Source organism: Battus philenor, unplaced genomic scaffold (genome assembly GCF_028537555.1).
Source record: "Battus philenor isolate CCGP_79_NKW_IND1 unplaced genomic scaffold, ilBatPhil1.0.hap1 SCAF_2, whole genome shotgun sequence".
NCBI classification, from domain to species: Eukaryota; Metazoa; Arthropoda; class Insecta; order Lepidoptera; family Papilionidae; genus Battus; species Battus philenor.
Genome location: NW_027181682.1, coordinates 2,414,841 through 2,427,158, shown reverse-complemented (window position 1 = coordinate 2,427,158; position 12,318 = coordinate 2,414,841). Strand labels below are relative to the sequence as shown.

General features: G+C 38.2%; 1 protein-coding gene across 1 annotated transcript in view; it reads left to right on the top strand.

Annotated features, from left to right (window-relative positions):
* Positions 1-12,318, top strand: part of Zir (Zizimin-related) — a 41,569-nt gene that overhangs the window by 20,170 nt on the left and 9,081 nt on the right. The window contains exons 18-29 of the mRNA XM_068765485.1: positions 18-117; positions 764-913; positions 3,702-3,879; positions 4,596-4,825; positions 5,124-5,305; positions 5,487-5,563; positions 6,666-6,842; positions 7,306-7,432; positions 7,898-8,076; positions 9,036-9,170; positions 10,345-10,485; positions 12,030-12,188. Coding sequence (XP_068621586.1) covers positions 18-117; positions 764-913; positions 3,702-3,879; positions 4,596-4,825; positions 5,124-5,305; positions 5,487-5,563; positions 6,666-6,842; positions 7,306-7,432; positions 7,898-8,076; positions 9,036-9,170; positions 10,345-10,485; positions 12,030-12,188 — 1,835 coding nt within the window. The remainder of the gene's footprint in view (positions 1-17; positions 118-763; positions 914-3,701; positions 3,880-4,595; positions 4,826-5,123; positions 5,306-5,486; positions 5,564-6,665; positions 6,843-7,305; positions 7,433-7,897; positions 8,077-9,035; positions 9,171-10,344; positions 10,486-12,029; positions 12,189-12,318) is intronic.

The following is a 12,318-nucleotide window of genomic DNA, read 5'->3' as shown; positions in this document are numbered from 1 at the left end:
TTGTTTTTGTATGACAGTAATGAGTGACGGCTCGTGCAAGATACTTCACGAGGAACTGGCGTTGCAGTGGGTAGTGGCTAGTGGCGCCACCAGGGACCTGGCGATGCACAACTCTTGGTGAGTACCTCTACCACTCAATAAATAGTGGTTCAGGACCTTCGATAAGAAAGTCACATTGATTTAATTCTCAAGGGACACTGATTTGGAGCATTTAAAGTCACCACAAGTCATTTAACGTTGAAAAAAATATCATAAAGTTAGCGATCGACCATGAAACAAAAATCTGCAAAATTTTGAGTTTTGACATTGAAATGTCCTGTCACCTTTTAGTTTTAAAAATAATAGTACATCATTTATAGTATATAAAGATCTCATTACTGATTTACAGATAAAAAAACGATTTTCCAAAAATTTTAATCAAATCTTTTAGTTTATTTTTAACTAGCTGTGCCCGTAAGTTCATCCGCGTGGAATTTAACAAAAAAACATATTTAACTTTTATAGTAATATCAAGAATTTTTGTAAAATTAAAATAACCAAGCATATTACATCAGCTACTTACCAGTATAAGTGCTAGATTAGCTGGAACAAACAGACAAAAATGTTAAAAAAATATTTGGTATATGTGCTGTATATATATACATAGGTATTACATAAACACGAATAAGAAACAGATGCTACAAAATATTCTATTTTAGAGGCGAAGGAGGTGCTTTTTTACCATTTTTTTATTATTATTTGGAACAATATGTAACATTTGCAGGGCATTGTTCGAGCTGATGATAAAGTCGATGGTGGAGTACTTGTACTGGAGCGGCGCTCATGAGGCACCTCGCAAGGCTCGCTTCCCGGACCAGTTCACCGACGACCTCACCACGCTCGTCAACAACGTCACCTCGGAGATCATCTCCAGGTACACTAACTTACATAAAGGGCAAATACAGGATGATTGGTTATGGGTGTAAAATCTGTAATATATGGTACACCCTATCCAAAAATCAAAGGTTTTAGAAATAATAAAGAATCTAATTTAAAAGCCTTTTCAAAATTACTACACATTAAAATTATTTATTGTTTACTATCTGTCCCTGTAAATTTAAGTAAGAAAAGGACCAATATTTAGCCACTTCCGCAACATTCAGTGGTAGTCGTGCAATGAAGTGCACCGCCCGCCAGCTGGCTGATAAATGCGTATGCGGCAAACAATGCGAACTACACAACTGCCACCGTCAAATCACTCAATACGTGTTTCACCCCTCCACGGGGCATCTTCAGGAGTTATGTTACACCGATTAGTGCCAAACACAGAGTCCATTAAATACCTGTAAATTTATACTACCAGAAGGTAAAATAGAAAAAATAAATTAATGTAACGTATTTTATAGTTATCAACTTTATACAGGGTAGTTGGATATAAGTGAAAAAGCTTAATATACTTTTGATAATAAACTAGTTACATACATAACTGAAATTTTTACACCTATTACAAATCATCCTGTATATCAATATTACTTTTGAACCACAACAAATCACTTGGCTCAAATAGCAAGTATACATACATGCTTAAAATAATAAATATGTATATATGTGTAAATTAATATAACATTTTACAGTGATCAACTTTATACAGGGTGATTGAAATTAGATGCAAAAGCTTTAGGACAATGACAAATGAACTATACGTATACACCTTGAAAGCTTTTACACCTATATCCAATCACCCTGTATACACGAGTACTATGTGCTTGTGTAGAACACAGGTTAATAGTACCACCTGTAGGTATATTAAAAGGTTGTCAAATATCTCCCTTCCGCCTTTTTGTTTTTTGAATTTCGCGGCTATGTACAAAGCGCTACAGAGCTCGTATCTGGCAATACTATACATAATTTGAAAGGTCTTGACATAACCTACAAAACGACGCTATGCATGATTAGTTTGGATATTGCGTTCAACAGTTATAGACGTGTAAACATGGAGTTCACTAACGCCGAAATTCGCGCTATTTTAAAGTTTTCCTTCGTTAAAGGCAAATCCGCTAGAGAAACGTTCCGTGAGATTAATGGTGTTTTGGGGGATGGTACTCTATCACTTCGAACCGCGGAGGAATGGTTTCGACGATTCATAGCCGGCGAAAACGACACCATGGATAAGCCAGCCGGCGGAAGACCTGTGACGACAAATACCGATCAAATCATGGACTACATCGAGTTAGACCGGCATGTGGCATCTCGTGACATCGCCCAGGAGATGGGAGTTAGTCACCAAACCATTTTAAACCATCTGCAGAAGGCTGGATACAAAAAAAAAGCTTGATGTTTGGGTGCCGCATGATTTGACGCAAAAAAAGCTTCGACCCATTCTTGAAGCGGATGGTGACTGGCGACGAAAAATGGATCACATACGACAATATCAAGCGAAAACGGTCGTGGTCGAAGGCCGGTGAATCGTCCCAAACAGTGGCCAAGCCGGTATTGACGGCCAGGAAGGTTTTGCTGTGTGTTTGGTGGGATTGGAAGGGAATCATCCACTATGAGCTGCTCCCATATGGTCAGACGCTTAATTCTACCATCTACTGCGAATAACTGGACCGCTTGAAGCAGGCGATCGACCAGAAGCGTCCAGAATTGGTCAACAGGAAGGGTGTAGTGTTCCACCAGGACAACGCCAGACCACACACTTCGTTGATGACTCGTCAGAAGCTACGGGAGCTCGGATGGGAGGTTTTATCACATCCACCATACAGCCCGGACATAGCGCCAAGTGATTACCACCTGTTCCTGTCCATGGCGAACGCCCTTGGTGGTGTAAAGTTGAACTCAAAAGAGGTTTGTGAAAAGTGGCTGTCCGAGTTCTTCGCAAATAAGGAGGGGGGCTTCTACGAGGGAGGTATTATGAAGTTGCCGTCTAGATGGAAACAGATTATCGAACAAAACGGCGCATATTTGAACTAAATTCGATCACTGTAACACTTTTTATAAAGCATTGAATAAAGAGCAAAAAAGCGGAAGGGAGATATTTGACAACCTGTTATAATAAAGTTTATATTTGGTTGATATATTAATAAAAAAGTTATTTACCTATCAACAAAATATTAACGAGTTTTTAAGTTTATAAAATAGCTCCAGGAAATAGGTAAATTTCTTCTAAAATCTCAGCATATAGCGAAGGCTGACAAAGTGATGTTCTCCTTAGGATTATTTAATATATTGACGGTAATCTGGTTAAGAAAAGGATCAATATTTAGCCACTTCCGCACATGCAGTGGTAGTCGTGCACAGATTAGTGCCAAACAGAGTTGTTGGACTCTGTGTTTGGCACTAATCGGTGTAACATAACTCCTGAAGATACCCCGTGGAGGGGTGAAACACGTGTTGAGTAATTTGGCGGTGGCGGTTGTGTGATTCGCATTGTTTGCCGCATACGCATTTATCAGCGGGCTGGCGGGCGATGCACTTTGTTGCACGACTACCACTGCATGTGTGGAAGTGGCTAAATATTGGTCCTTTTCTTACTTAGGATAGACTTCCGCAAGGTAACGCCTGATTCAATTAAATAGGTAATTTGATTCATTAGTGTGAAATTTAAAATAAAAATCTATCTGTAATCTGAACCTGTATATTAAGTATTTTAGACATGCATTCTCACGATTTGTAAATAGAATTCCAAGAGCTGATTTAAAGAAGATATTTTAATGAAACAGTTACGGGAAGAACAGCCGCCTGACGCAGAGCCTTAACAACAGCCTGGCATTCTTCCTGTTCGACCTCCTCAGCATCATGGACCGGGGTTACGTTCTCAACCTGGTGCGCGGGTACCACAAGCAGATGTCCGCCAAGATAGCATCTCTGCCTGATGCAGTACCCCTCGTACATTATAAGGTATTTATTCATACCTCTAGCTTTTTTGCTTCCGGCCTGCTACTTTATAATATTTATTTTGTTTTCATGAATTTGTTTAACATTTTACAACTGTGTAATTTCTTATTTTACTTTTATTATTAATATCTATAACACATTTATAACATAATTTGTTAGTCATAATTTTCCTTTACAAGACCTAGGTCTATAGGTACAGATAGTGTATACCCTAGGATCTAAAATTGATACAGTACCCGGCGATTAATATTGCACATCGACCTTTGGAAAGAGACAATCGGCTAATTTAGTTATCTCTGTCGCACCAAGTACAACTACTGACGAAACGTCACATCGGTAGTGTGGGACAGAGATAGTACTCTACGAAGCCGAAATTAGCTTAATTAAATATCAAGAAATTACCGATTTTTTTACAAACCTATAATGTCATGTTTGTGTTATTATATTCAAATATTAATTTAATAATAAGAATATCTTATTACAATATAAACGATTACTAAATATAGACTCTGGAAAATATAATAATTAATTTAAAATTGTGTTATCGCAATAAAACTCCAATATTTATAAAAATCGATTGCAATTAAAAAATAATCGATTAATGTAAAAATCGATTTCTTTTTCATATCGAGTTTGAGTCAAGTTATATTATGTAGCATCATCGTGGGTGGTCTAAGCTTTATCATAATATTAAGAAACTTGTTATTTGTCGCATTCAGCTCGCATTCCTTCGGATCATCTGCTCTCATGAGCATTACGTCTCTCTCTGCCTGCCGGGAAGCGCGGAGAGTGAGTTTGTTGACGCTGCGTCTGGTGGGGGAGGAGGTGCGTCCCCGCGCTCCGGGTCGACATCACAACCGCCCCCTCTGGCGCTCAGCACAGACTTCCGCTCCAGGCACTACCTGGCCGGTCTCTTACTTGCCGATCTCACTTCTGCTCTTGAATTGCAGTAAGTACCTCTATTAAAAGTTTATATTGTTGACTATCTACACTGAGAGACTTCATACCGTCAAAAAAAATATTTTGGGTAATCACTTTGTTGATTGATTTAATTGAATATATATTTAATTTTAATGTCTTTTTATGGTCGATGACGTATGTTTGACAGTAGGAGACAGAAATTTGCAATAACTATAGCATATGGAAGTTGAAATTATGATAATGAATTGCAGAATAAAGATGCGATTACACATGGCAACTTTTAAAACAGTTATTTTTAGATGATCTTGATGGTGTATTCATTGCAGAAGTCCAGTGCTGCAATGTGCGGCCGTGAATGGTGTGTTATCCTTACTGACTGCACACGACGCGGACCCTCGACTACAGGCGCCGGCTCTGAAGGCTCGTGTTGCATCGCTGTACCTCCCACTGCTGGGCGTGGTCATGGACGCCCAGCCTCAACTACACCGTGGATTCCATAGTGGAAAAGGTCTGTGTTATTTTCCGCCCCACTGCAAGGTATAAGCCTCCCCCAGAGATATCTACGGAGGGATATACCATAATCATCACGCTTGGCAGGCTGGTTGGCAATGTCAGTGGGGTGTTATTAATGCCTTCATCATCAAAAAACCTTTTCTAGAAATTTCCAAAACGTTTTATTTTTATTGCAGAAGCACTTCAGCTGGATGGAGAGTTGAGCCAGTTTGGAAACTTCTACTCGATGTCATCACCCGACGATTTTAAACAGGTATCACTGTAATATTCCCACTGCTGGGATACATCATATGAACTTTAATTCTTGGGAAATTCAATAATACACCAATACCTCACTTTGCGTCGTGGTTACGTTCCAAAAAAACACGACGCAAATTGAAACGCCGCAAATTGAATTAAGATTTTCCATAGCAAACCATGTATAGATCGAAGATTGGTTCCAGGGTCACGAAAATAATACTTTTTAAAAGAAAGTAGAACAAAGTAAACATATAAAAAACAAAAATAATATAACTCTGCCAATAAATAAATTGGAAAAATATTTACCTTTTCTGTAACTAGAAACAACACGTAAAAATTTATATAAATTTATTATTCTCTTTTAAGAAAAGCACAACACACTACATTACAACACAATACGTAATTGAAACTGAACTCTAAAATTAGCAAAACAAGGTAAAAAAAAAACTGTATTCAAATTGCGTTCATTTTTAGTTAGAAAGGGAATCCCCGAGTTTTGATGGCATGACACTACTAGAAACAAAAATGTTGCCATCCTTTAAAGAAAAAGAGAAATTTAAAAAAAAATTAAAGACACGAACCCAAAACAACGCAACCTCGAAAATCTAACGACGCACAGTGAAAATTAGTACTAATTAAGCAGCGACGCAACATCGAAAAAACGAAAATACGCAAAGCGAGGTAATGGTGTATACTCGGATTAAGTTAATTATAAGCAATGTTCAAGTTGAAAATTGCCGAGACAGTATTTTTCAAGTGTTGATTTATTTGCTCACGTCACTAATATGATTTTGTTGAACCTTAATAATATTAAACCCGGATTTTTTTTTTAAAGGATAATAATTTTGTTGATTATTCGCCATTTTTATTTATTTATTTATATCTACCAGCAGTATATAAGTTAAAATTACTTAAAAATTACCGTATAAGTAATGGTTCTGTTATGTGTTCCTTTATAGGTGACCCAAAATTAAAAATATACTATATACAACATTAGAGAAAGAAATATTAGATCACATAAAATAAAAAACAAATTTAAGAGAAAATTGATTGTACGTGTAATGAAACATTTTTTTAGACACCAAATATATATGTATATAAATTATTATTCACAGAATGGTCGTCCACCATTTAACAGCGAGACTAGCCGCAACCTTCTGATGTGCTTGGTCTGGGTGCTGAAGTGGACAGAGAGAGGAGTTTTAAGCGCCTGCGCAGCTGACCTACCTGCAGCGCGTCTACACCAGCTGCTAGCTCTGCTTGACCTCTGCTTCAAGTGCCAGGAGTATAAGGTATAAATGATATTCCACTATAAAAGGTGATAACTTTAAAAAAAACTTTTGATCATCAGAAAAGTGAGTGGACAATGACCACGAGGCTGAATCACGCCCGATACCGAAAAGGAAAAATCCAAAATTTACTGTTTGGACTCCAACTGCCATTCAAGAAATATGGTGTCAGTGGTATATTTCATAAAGCCAAATGTTATTTGCGTCTTAGAAAAAGACTGTTGTCCCATCGATGGGCAAACGTCATTTCGAACACTTTACACTGACTTCACTAATTAAACTTTATTGTATCTTTAGATATAAAGGCAAAGGTTGTATTCAACGCTGTTTATAATTCTCCTTCGGGAAACCCACTTTCTATATTTAGTTCATAAATGGCGTCACATCCTTTGACCTAGCATCCATACAATATAATGATATAAAATTTATATTAACACGTTATACATTGATGTTTTACTATATACAGGGACGCAAGGAGATCATGAAATGCGCGCAACAGAACGTGCGCAAGACGACGGACATTAAGGCGAAGCTTGAAGATGTTATTCTTGGTCAGGGATCGGCTCGAAACGATTTCATTATGCGACGGAAAGGTATACCTTGGCTTTTGCTTAGATCGTCTAGGTATAATCTTGATGCCGATACAGGATGATTGGTTATAGGTATAAAAGCTTTAAAATTTTTATAACTATCTCCAATCACCCTGTATAAATTGATCATACTGAAATTTGTTGCATACATATTATTTTCTATTGGAATGTGACAAATGTATAACTTCTTGCAGTAAAATATCTGCGAGGAAAGATAGTAAACTATAATTCATTTTAATATGTAATGTATCCAAATTTAAAATTACTTTTTTTTAATTTTAAATAAATAAATAAAAACTATAGAAAGCATATACATGTAGCAAACATAATGTCTGATTTTTGAGTCTATGTAAACGCATCCTTACCGCTATTGCTGACCATTCAGAGTTGTAAGTTTTCTGGTATTTACTATAATATTATCTATACTAGTAGCAATAGCCTGGTGGTATATGAATGGTGTTGTGACAGGGGGCTCTTCGGGACGCGCTTGCAGTCGCGGGGGGCGTGAGAGGTGGCGCAAGGAGTGGGTGCGTGGGGCGTCACGCTCGAGGCCCGCATCCCCTGCGCGACCGCAACCCGCGCTCGCTGCTGCCCTGGCCGCTGAGATCGCACTGGCGTTACTTCACGCACTAGAAACTATCGTACAGGTGATTCGATATAGCTCTCTAGGCTTTTCAGACAACTATATATTCCGAAAGGTTCTCAAATTAAGTGGAAAAGGTTTGACTCCTCATAAGCAAAGTCTCATTATTTATATACTCATACTTTTGATTGGGAAGAGTAATAGAAATCGAATCGGAAATGAAAAGATTCTCAAACGAATCAATATAAGCGACGTAGTTCGAAGAATTGCTCATTAGAAGTGGATGTGGCCGGGGCACATCGCTCGTGCAACTGTTAACTGAATGGTTCTGGAGACGCGGCGTGGGTAGGACCCCCTGTAGGTGGACCCACGAAATATTCAAGGTCGCTGGATGCTTATAGCGTAAGATCAATCATCGTTACGATCTTTGGGGGGGGAGCGTAGTACAGTCATCGTGGTGATCTTTGGGGGGGGGGGTCTATCTATGAACAGAACCAAGGTTTAGATACTCAAAAAACTCCACATAAAAGAGAAGTTAACGTCGACTTCCGACACTTCGGTGGAAGCCATCATCAAAACTGTCACCAATAAGTCAGTAAATAAACGATCCCACTCCGCCAAACATCGATCTACATCATGGTTGCACAGACTTTTTAAGACTAGGGGCCACTCGGTCTAATCATGAACTGATGGCGGGCCGGCCGCCAGAAGTATAGGTAATTACATTTTTTTTGGTTTTATTCTGGAATAGAATTCAATATTTTTCGAATGTACGAGAGTATTATTTTTGCTGTCGGCGGGCCAGCAATATTCGACCGGCCGCGGTCTGTGCATCCATGAGCTACATGGTAACACTTAGTGAAAGCTGCAGGGTTACCAGAACTGACCAGAGGATGACCACGACCACTCTGATGAAGAGTGCATGAATGAGTAAAAGAATTTACTACTACTATTGCAGTGGGCGTATATTGGTCTAAAGGAAGAATTTGTATGTGTAATATTAAGTTAACTGTTGTGTTTTAGTCGGTGAGTGGGTTAGAATGGGGACAGTCCGCGTGCAGCGCCGCCTTGGGAGTTCTCCTGCGCGCGCTGCAGCGAAACCAGAGCGCGCCTGTGCTGCAGCACATGTTTGCTTCCGTTCGCGCGCTCATCGTCAAGGTATGATAACCGGTAATCGGTTAAAAACCGATTCGGAACCGGTAACCTTTAAAAAACTGATGAAAATCTTCATTGCTTTATTCCAAAGTTTTTTAAACAAAGCTTGGGATACTTAATAAATAATAAAAATAAATTTACGCATAAAGTTTGACTTGTCAACAGTTTTTATATCTAGATATGTAAAAAATAATAAAAATAAATATGAAAGGGACTATATACTATATAACATATAGATACTTTCGCTATGCAGCAGTAGTTGTGCAATAAAGTGCACCGTCCGCCAGCCCGCTGATTAATGCTGCTCTACATTGCACGACTACTGCTGCATAGCGGAAGTAGCTATATATTGGGCCCTTTCTCACTTAGGATGGACTTCCGCAAAGTAACGCCTGAACCTATTAGATAAAAATAAATATAAAAAAGAGCAGTGATAGAGTACTGAAACTTGCGATCGTACGTCGCGGGTTCGTTTCTCGGGATACAAGTGTGAATTATACACTTTTATATTAATTATATAGGATTGCCACTGCTCACAAACAAGTTTCCAGAGAATGGACAGCAGCGCCCTCTATGTACCATAATGCCACACTGATGGCCAAACCTGCCAAGCGTGGCGATTATGGTATATCCCCTCATAGATATCGTTGACAGAGGTCTATGTCATACAGTGGCCGTCTATGGGATGAGAAGGGGATATTTATTTACATCTTAAAAGGGACTTTTGTAAATTTCAAATTCTTCTAATTATTATATACAATATACCTACTTACATATAGCTTATTAATGTATGTGTACTTACAGCTTGTGCGAAGTAATTTGTTGTGGTTTAAGAATAATGTTGATATACAGAGTGATTGGTTATGGGTGTAAAAATTTAAAGTTATGCATAATTTTGTTTTCCTTTATTTATTATCTATGACACAAAAAGTGTTAATAAATAAATAGAATCATAACATATCAGCAAAAATCTTTAAAGCATTTACACATATTTCCCATCATCCTATATATAGTGATCACACAACTTCTGGCAATACAAAATCTGCAGGGACATATAGTAAACTATAATTAATTTTAATACATGTAGTTATTTGAATTATGGAATTGCTTTTTCTTACTATATTATCCTTAGTTACACTTTTGCGCTAGTAATCAATCATCCTGTATATGTTTGCAGCTGGGCTGGTCGTGCTGCGGAGAGGAGTCTGGCATCTGCAGGGTGCTTCTCCGCCACTGCGCAGCTCTCACTGCCAGCACCCGTGCGCATGCCTCAGCAACGCTCTACGCACTCATGCGCCAACACTATCAGCTCGGCAATGTAAATATCTTCAAACTGTTCATCATATGAAAGTAAAATACAGCCTGATGACATCACCTAGGTCCCGTAAATCGCAGTACCTCAATCCCTGATCTTACTAGATAGAAACATTGCTTGAGTTTCTTCAGCCGCTTCTTATCCCATCGCTAACACTTTCCAAAGTGGTAGCAGTGGTAATAGCCAGGCAATACCATCCGGACAAGCCGAGGTTCAGCACCCTCAGGCGTCCTTATGACGGAATGCTACACGAGTGACATCCCAAGCCTAGATCCCCTTGTGGGAGCCCTTGAACTTAGTCACTCCTTGGAACATTGACTGAAGCTATCAAAGAGCTCGGCGATCCCCCCAATCCGCTTAAATAGTAACGTTGCGGCTCGGGACGGGGCTACCTTGAGAGCCTTCGAGCTTTACTACTTTAAGAGGTCTTTGGCTAGGCGTCATTTCACCAGGCGTCACCTGCCAACTTATACCCGCGGAAACTGCAAATGCCATTTGGGCAGCGGAGAGAGTCCAATTTAAAAAATAAACCTAGGTCCCACAGATTCCCACAGAAGGGTCGTCTCGTCACACCTGGAACTACTCAAGTAAAGAGGCTTTTGTGTTAAAATATATATGGGGTCAGATTAAAGCTTATACATGTAAGCACCGTTACACATATCGGTCCATTTGTATGTAGTAAACTAGAAGGTAATTAAACATTACTACAGACTTGTATCCGGGGCCTACGCCCCACAGGGGAGCAATTGAGAAATGGACTGAACACTAGTTTAATTCTTACGCTTAATTATGTAACATAGGGGGGCGCAAGAGTTTTAGAAAGGTTTAGGTGGGGGTATGGCTCAGAAAAAGTCAGGAAACACTGGTATGGACAGTCAATTGACTCTTGGTTAATCAAAGAGTATGGATAGTCAGCTGACTTTTGACACAATGATTTATTAATGATGTCATTAATTGTAACTGTATATAAATTTATATCATTAATATATAATAATAATTTTATATAAATGTTAAATATTCTATTTTTTTTCATAAATATTTAAAATATGAGTTGTATTGTACCTTAAGGCTATTTCATAAAGGCTTATTTGAGTCTCTCAATAAATATACCAGAGTTCACTTCTCGTTTCTGTAATATATTGAAAAAGATTATGTTGTTCCATATGTGTTTCAAAAATGCTTTTTAAATTACCGACATTTTTGCAAAATTTTAAAGAATTGTTAATATGTCGAATTTTAACATTTAAATGTGGAATTATGACTGATTTTAATCTTTTATTTGTGTTTTAACTTAATATATTTTCTGTAAAAGTAAATTTAATACCTTTTTAAGCACGTATTTAATTGAGGCTCTCGATAAAGATAATACTTTGAAACATAGCTCTTTACTGCTATATGGGGGAACATGTAATTAGAAAATGTATTGTTTTTTATTTATACCAATAAATAAAATAGTTGTTATTAAATATTTAACAGCGCCATCTATTGTCAGACAAACGAAAAATAAATTTCAAATCGAAATTAAAACAGTTGGACGTATATGGTAGAATTTCAGCCGAGTGAAAATGCAAGTTACCATGTCGCTGTCGTCCCTGGTGGGCACTTCCACCACCTTCAGCGAAGAAGCACTTCGACGCGCGCTGAAGACTGTCCTGGTGTATGCTGAACGCGATGTTGAGCTTCAGGACACCTCGTTCCCTGAACAGGTGACCATCTTTTACTAGTGTCATTATATATATTATATCAGTGTATCCATTTTTTTAAGTTTCTTAGAAAAGCCTTTTCGAATGGATAAATAAATGTTCCTAAGAAATAGTACTTAAAGAAGTTTTTGAA